This window comes from Harpegnathos saltator, unplaced genomic scaffold (assembly GCF_003227715.2).
Source record: "Harpegnathos saltator strain DR-91 unplaced genomic scaffold, Hsal_v8.6 scaffold324, whole genome shotgun sequence".
Taxonomy (NCBI): domain Eukaryota; kingdom Metazoa; phylum Arthropoda; class Insecta; order Hymenoptera; family Formicidae; genus Harpegnathos; species Harpegnathos saltator.
This window is the reverse complement of record NW_020230122.1, coordinates 1-7,716: the sequence shown is the minus strand read 5'-3', so window position 1 is coordinate 7,716 and position 7,716 is coordinate 1. Positions and strand designations below refer to the sequence as shown.

The 7,716-nt window shown below is 33.1% G+C and overlaps 1 protein-coding gene and 1 long non-coding RNA gene across 2 annotated transcripts; both read right to left on the bottom strand.

Moving 5' to 3' along the window:
* Positions 1 to 3,996: 3,996 nt before the first annotated feature.
* On the bottom strand, positions 3,997 to 4,502 carry LOC112588867 (uncharacterized). Its single transcript, XM_025300058.1, has 2 exons — positions 4,411 to 4,502; positions 3,997 to 4,334 (listed from the first exon to the last, which is right to left on the bottom strand). Exons 1-2 carry the CDS (start codon positions 4,500 to 4,502, stop codon positions 4,028 to 4,030), a joined length of 399 nt encoding a protein of 132 aa, XP_025155843.1. The 3' UTR covers positions 3,997 to 4,027.
* A 426-nt stretch (positions 4,503 to 4,928) lies between these two features.
* LOC112588866 (uncharacterized) lies at positions 4,929 to 5,381 on the bottom strand. Its single transcript, XR_003113094.1, has 3 exons — positions 5,337 to 5,381; positions 5,078 to 5,217; positions 4,929 to 4,987 (listed from the first exon to the last, which is right to left on the bottom strand). It is a non-coding gene; the product is annotated as an uncharacterized LOC112588866 (long non-coding RNA).
* Positions 5,382 to 7,716: the final 2,335 nt, after the last annotated feature.

Here is a 7,716-nt window from a genome sequence, read left to right as displayed (position 1 = left end):
TTACTTAATATATTATAATTTAAACTAAAGTAAGTTACAGATATCTTCTAAATGTGCCGAGTTTTATCTAGCAATGTCTGCAATACTGACATCGACAATTTTCGTGATTCCTCCGGATGCCATCAATTACTGATACCGAAAATACCGACTTTGGAACAATCAAACTAGTATTTGCACGTGTTATAAGATACAACTCTTTCGGCAAGAGCGGAAAAAATCGATTCACATGCTTCAGTAGTATTTTCTTCTTGTTGGAACTCGTATCGAATGCAATGTCGAATCGTCAGCGATCGTTCACTATAGTTTTTTGAGATTTCTGATTATTTCTACCTTATGTCGTACGATATTTAGAATACTTGAACCTTTTGCACTCGGATGTCCCTTCTGAGGAGATATCGTAAGTCTAGCAAATCACTCGGATGTCTCCTTTCAGAGAATATAAAGACTTTATTAATAATTATACAGGATAAACTTATGTGAGCGCAAATGTTTCAAAAATGCATGTTTCTTTGAAGTTTTCATTCAAATGTCACGAGAAACTAAATTAAAATATGGTATGTATACTGAGATATAAATAAAAAAATATCTGCGGGTATTACGTAGAAAAAGAACAGACTTGACACTATGCCGTCTGGTGACACCACGTTGGTGTCATGTGAAAATTTCGGACAAATGCCGGTCCACTACGTTGATGTCGCATGCAAAGCTATCGAACAAATGCCGGTGACACCACGTTGGTGTCGCGGCGTGTAAAGCTATCGAACAAATGCCGAGATATTGAGATATTGATATTAAATATTGATATTGAGATTAGTAAAATAAGACGTTTTACGATCTCTTAGAAAACGCCGGCGACAGGTGCACAGTGGTCAAAAAGGCTCTCTCGGTGGACAAATTAGTCTGGACCGCGTAATTATTAACCGATTCTAATAATTTTTTTTAATTTGCTTGTTATGAATTGCTCTACAACTTTGTCGATTCACTTTTTTAAAGTAGAGCTTCAAGTCAAAATGGCGGACTCAAAATGGTTATCAAAATATAGAAACTATAAGAAATTATCTGAAGAAGCCCAGAAGGCATGGAATAAAGATTTTAAGATGTACCGTACAAGTCACAGCAGAAAATCTTCAAGAACCGATACAAACGAAGATATATTGCATTCCTTATTTTTTAATCGGATCCCTATATAACTAGTCTTCGACAAGTAAGGAAGGTTCATAAACCTTTTCACCCAGAGGCTGAAGAAATGTTGAAAGACCGTACGAATGTGCTACATTAAATTACACAAACACAAACAGCAGAGAGGATTTGGAATCTCTAAATACTGTGGGAGTGACGAACCATGGGGTCCTTATCTCTGCCTGTGCGACACACACACATACACACATTTTAATTTCTTGCCACTTCAGAAGATTTGAAATGTTTTAAGATTTTCTGATATCTTTATATTATCAGTGCATTCAGATTACGTTTTTGCTCACATATTAGTATATATTGTTTGTTAAAATATGTAAATTTCAAGCTGAATTTTGAAATTTACATATTTTTGCGAGCAATATGTACTAATGTGTGAGCAAAGACGTTATCTAAATGCACTGATAATATGAAGATATAAGAAAGTCGTAAAACATTTCTAATCGTTTTAAATCCTCTTAAGTGACAAGAAATTAAAATTATGACGTCAGATATGTAATTAGGAACTTTTAAAACACATATATTTTTTTTCCGATGCAAGAATATCTAATATCTTATAGTTTCTACATTTTGATAACCATTTTGAGTCCGCCATTTTGATTTGAAGCTTTACTTTAAAAAAGTGAATCGACAAAGTTGTACAGCAATTCATAACGAGTAAATTAAAAAAAAATATTAGAATCGGTTAACAAGTACGCGATCCAGGCTAATTTATCGACCGAGAGAGCCTTTTTGACTACTGTGAGGCGATAGGATCTACACTCAGAGGCAGATATGGTGTCCCTCGGCGATGTCGTATATGCCTGTAAAACAATCGAAAGCGATGACAGGCATATACGCATACGCATATGGACGTACTGTACAGCGCGAGAGAAGCGAAGGAGAAATGGTGGGAGACGTTCCGATGTTACATCCTTATCGCACGTCGCACGATCGAGAGAGAAAGCATTACCAAACATGGTACGATTAATGGTGTCCCCAATAGCTGTCTCACTCGCTCTACGCTTGAATGTAGGCAATATGAATGAGACAACTATAGAAACACCGCGCTGTCTCCATAGGTGTCTCGCTCGCTCTAATAGCCATGTATCGCGCTTTCCTCTTTTCTCCTTAGAAATGCCGATTAAGGAGGCAATTCTGTGTGTAGAAAAATAAGCTATTTCCGCGAATTTTTTTTTCGGAAACTAAGCAGACGATTGATTTCAAACTTGATAGAAATAATAATATATATTTTATTGATGAGAATGAATTTTTATAGCGTTATAAAAGAGAAAAGCGCGATACATGGCTATTGTAGCCATACAGCGAATGAGACACCTATAGAGATAGCGCGGTGCATATAAAAAATTAATATTTTTTATTTCGCTAGTTCACACGATAGATAGACATGTTCGAATATGTAATTAGATGCTGAAGTCGATCGATCGACTTTTTTATATGAAAAAAACTTTTTTCTCTGATTTTAGGAAATGCTATATAGCGTCTCGTTATTATTATTGTAATTTTTACTATTATTAAATATCTCCTAGTTTTTTTTTATATTTTCAATAGCGGAGCCTATATTTTAAGTAGCATTTTAAGGAGGATGTTGGATTTATTCTCCCTCCTTCTCGTAGTCTTTTCAAAAGTAAAGATATGTTGCGTCTAAAAAAAATGGCACAATTTGACATATCTTACGGCATAAAATAAATTTTTTCGTAAATTTTATGAAATATCGTTTTCTTGCAAATAAAATATTCTTAACGTAAAATCATCGATATTTATGACGATTTTTCAAATATAATTTTTAAATACCTTAAAATATTAAAAAAGTTGTTCGTTTTTTATTTCCTTAATTCAAACGAGTTAGCGGCAAGTTCGTAGATTAATTATTTTACTTGCGTTTTTGTCCCAGTCTACCGTGTAAAATGTAAAAGTTGAAAGAAGTTATGTGTACAAATAAACTGCATATATTTAAAGTAATACGTCTTTCTTCCTCGGTACTGTTGTAGCAAGCAGATTTAAAAATATGAAAGATACTTTTATGTAAAATTTGAGAAGAGTGAAGGACTCTAAACGTAGTGGAAAAGGCACTACAGATATTTATATTCCAAAGTGGCCCTTGTACAAACGCTTAAATAACTAAATACTTACTTAAATAAATACTAAAACTGGTATGTCAGTTTTAATACGCGCATAACATTTTCTTTATTATATTCATAAAACTTTATATATTACATATACTAAGTTTTTATTTCTCAGAGAAAAGTTTAAAATGCAATTAAATTTTATTTTAGTTTTAATAAGAACATGACAAATATTTTATTATTTACTAAGTTTAAAGTAATTACATATTTTATGTATAAATATTCATAAGAAAATATTTAAATATTATCTGAATCACAAATATGAACCTAATTAGTATATATCTAATAATTCTGCGTTTATATGTAGAGTATGTTATTTTAAGTTTCAGATGTTTTAGCATACAGATGTTTTAACGTTTTTGATATCTAGAGTATGTCATTTTTAATTTCAGATGTTTTAACATTTAGATTTTATGTTCAAACTTAGAAAAATTATTATAAAATATTTCCTTATATTATAATTGTTCTACAGTTATATTATATGTTTGTAGTAGAAATGATAAAATGTCTGTTGAAAAATATTAATATTGTTTATTTATAATTGTTATCTAAATATGTTATGCTCATAAAATACAAAGCTGGTAAAATACAAAGTGGATAAAAATTCTACAAAAATATATTTTATTTTACTGTCACTGAATTGGCCTGATCTTACCATGGTATTCTTCCAATGTTATTAAAATATTCACATCAATTTTCTCGCATTTCTATGGCAGCAGAAGTATGGAGTTGCCTCCTTGATGTTGTAATCTTAATAAACCTTGTCCTTGTTCATCTCGCCATTCTCTATATTGCAATTGACCTGTCATTTCATCTTCCATATCAATATATCCTGGTGAAGTATACATCATACGGCCTATACTGTGAGATCTCAACATGTTATGAAGACAACAAATCGCCAATACAATGCAACGAGTATCATCTGGGTCGTATCTCATTGGAGATCTGAATATATTAAATCTGCTGACCATGACTCCAAATGCATTTTCCACACATCGTCTCGCTCTAGATAATCTGCAACAATAATTAAATGTGGAATATATAAATACTGATATATAAAAAAAACACCTATTCCTTTACTTCTACTTACCTGTAATTATAAATTCTTCTCTCTTTTTTTCCTGTACATTGTTCCTTGGGATAAGGTATGAGCACATTTGTAGATAAAGAAAAAACCTTCATCTCCTATAATTACATAAGAAAAATCCTGCTCAGTACCTGGTAGGGGACTTGGTGGAGGGAATATTAATGTCGTTTTACTACAAATGATGTTTTAGAGCACATTTATTCCATATTCCTCTGTCAGATATTCGTCCATTTGTGCCTACATCGACAAATATAAATCGAAGTTGAGCATCCACAACCCCCAAAAGCACGATGCTGAACGTTTCTTTGTAAAAATATGAGGAATTCTTTATTAAAGTATGAGGAACTAGACTGAAGTGGAGGATCTATCCAAACATGTTTCCCATCCATGGCACCCAAGCAATTCGGAAAATTCCATCTTTCCATATAAACAATTACTTTCCAAGCCAATTCACTGTCAGGAAATTTAAGATGTGTTTCTTGCAAAACAGGAATGAGAGCATGACAAGTATCCTTTATGATCCAGATATAGTGCTTTGTCCCAAGACGGAAAGTATAAGATAGTGATTTTTTACTTCCGCCTACAACAGATAATATATAAAATTATTACATAATGAAAAATAAATCACAAAAAAATATATAACTTGCTTAAAATAGATATGCTCAACAACCTGTTGCCAAATGACGTAATGTTACAGCAAGTCTTTCTGCAGGGGAGATACTTTGTCGAAGATGAGTATCCTGTCTTTTAATTAATGGCTTCAATTTCTTTACAAGATCCTCAAACAAATCTGAAGACATATGAAGACATCTGACAAAATAAATACATAATATTAATTACTGAAAGTGATTAGAATTAACAAACTATAGTCAATTACATTCTTACGTTCTATTGATTATAACCTATACATAAAAAATATATCTACCTACCTGCAGTACTTGTCTGGATCTTCTAGTTATAATTCTAGAAAGAGGTATGAAAACAACCTTGTTGTGCTCTTTTAGCTATCCAGGATCTAACCCACATTTTTTTTTTTTAGGAAGAACCTTTTTCTCATATTGTGACTTTAACATCATTAGCATCACAATAATGCATATATTTTTCTTCTTTTCTATGTTCCATTTTTCTTCACTTCTGTTGCAAAAACCTATACATTGAAACGACAAAACGCAAACGCTTGCTCCCAACGGTCACTAGTGTGATTGACAAACATCTAATCGCAAGCGCAAACATAAACGCAGACGCAATCGTCAATCGCTAGACTTGTAGCAGAGGTCTCCTCGACGATTCGACGCATAGTTTTTTTCACTCACACCGACAACCAACGACAATTTTCGAATCGACTGCCCTGGGTTCTCAAAAATCAGCTCCTAAGCCCGTTGAATGATTTTGGGCATCCTGACAACGCGCTCCTTCGAGTGAGTTTTCCTTGCCGGTGTTGCAAAACCTTTGTTGGACTTCTCCGACTCGTTATACTTCGCGACGACATCATACATAGTCGATCTTGGGTACCCGAAGAATCGAATGATTTCTGTCGCTGAGCGCCCAGCGCGAACACTTTCGATAATCGCGGCTCTTCGATTATACTCCGTACTTGGTTTCAACATTGTGACTGTTTCGAGTTATGAATGTTTAGTACATGCGTCTAAAGCCCTAGATCAGAGCTTGGCAAAATGTGCACGCGACGGCCGATTTTCGACTATCTCCGCCCACCGCTATTCCCTTTACCTCGCCGCTCCGCGCGCTGGCAACAAGCCGCTCGAGTCTCAGGAACGTGTTTCCAATAGTTTTCCACGTTACCCATGAAGTACTATTATTAACGCGTTTTTTTTTAAGTGGTGTCCCCAGTAAGCCTAATCCACTGATAACTGTAACAACCCGTAACTAATTGAACAGAAGCGAAATAAAATATGTTAAATGAAGAATATTCAATTCGATTTTCGGCGTCTTTTATTGGTAAGAGTGGAAACGTCAATTTGGATATTGCATGTAGCGAACCGTATAAGACGTAAGGAAATCGTCGCTTAAAGAAAAACACTTCTCATTTTTTATAAACTTTCAAAAGTCAAATAAATTATTAAAAAATAACAACAATTTGGCAGTCTCTTTTCCTTCCTGAGGCATGCATCTTGTTCCACAAGAACTGAAAGATCTACTTGAATTCATTAGTGTCATTACTGAGGCCACGGTACGACTAAAAACTTGAGTGCAATAGGAAACCTTCATTTTTAAATTTTATTTGGCACTATATGGAAATCTGTTAATTTGTGCATTATTCGAAAATGACCATTACTGCGATCAATGAAATAAGCATCCTCTATATGTTCCCCACTTAGCTATTCGCGTTTTATTATCTGTTAACTTATATTTCAAATCTTTTGTAAGTAAATTTATTTCGAATACATTTTAAAAGATGTGGTGGATCAAAAAGCGGTATTATTTGTTGATTGTTAATAACAATAACATTCTTTATTAATGCTTTATTAATTATTTACTAATGCTTTGAATTAATAATAAGATTTCCTATAACTTTACTATTCGTTCCTCCTTGATCACATATTGACGCTATAATTATTAATCCTGCATCTTGACCTCGTGTAACAATTTCTTTGAAAGTACGAGCAATATCTATCCATGATGTAATGCCTTTACAAAAAGAAAATGCTACTGCTTGTTTCCATGGAATGCCAAATATGCTTTTGAACATCCAAACAAGAGCATGATCTGCAATTACAATTTTTCTGTCGTATCCGTTATCTACGTAAACCTTCAATAAGATCAGTGGCTGGATTATAAACTAATGAAGAGTCTAACTTAATCTCATCGAAAATTAGTATACAATATTTGTATTTGTCATCATCAAAAGTTTGCACGCGAGTTTTTATTTCCTCAAAAATATTATCATATATCCCTGGTTTTATTGGAATTTTTTGTAACAGTGTTCTTAAAGTTTCTTTGCAAGGCAAATAAAATATTTTTTCAAGAAATCTATACATTCGTGGGCTTTTTTATATAATGTAATAGCAAATATTTTGTCTTCAAGAGTATATGTTTTTTTATACTTATTTTTGTTTATATTCCTTAAGTAGCTTGTAAAAAATGTTTTGCAGGTTGTAGTAATTCATTGATAAAATGCAACGGTGAATTTTGCAGAAATCTGTTAGCTTCTTGTAAACGTAACGATAAATTATAATTTCTTCGTGCAGTGCGTATAATAGTCTTCTACGTGAAGCCACAAAATTATAAATTTGGCGTTCCTTAGGTTGGAGATCTACTGTCTTATTAACATTAAAACATCGTAACAGATTA

Bases quoted from the DNA above. Each gene is read 5' to 3' on its own strand.
- LOC112588867 (XM_025300058.1), bottom strand. From the start codon at position 4,502: ATGAAGGTTTTTTCTTTATCTACAAATGTGCTCATACCTTATCCCAAG. The intron at 4,335-4,410 runs GTAAGTAGAAGT...TTATTGTTGCAG, and splicing joins AGAAGAATTTATAATTACAG to ATTATCTAGAGCGAGACGAT.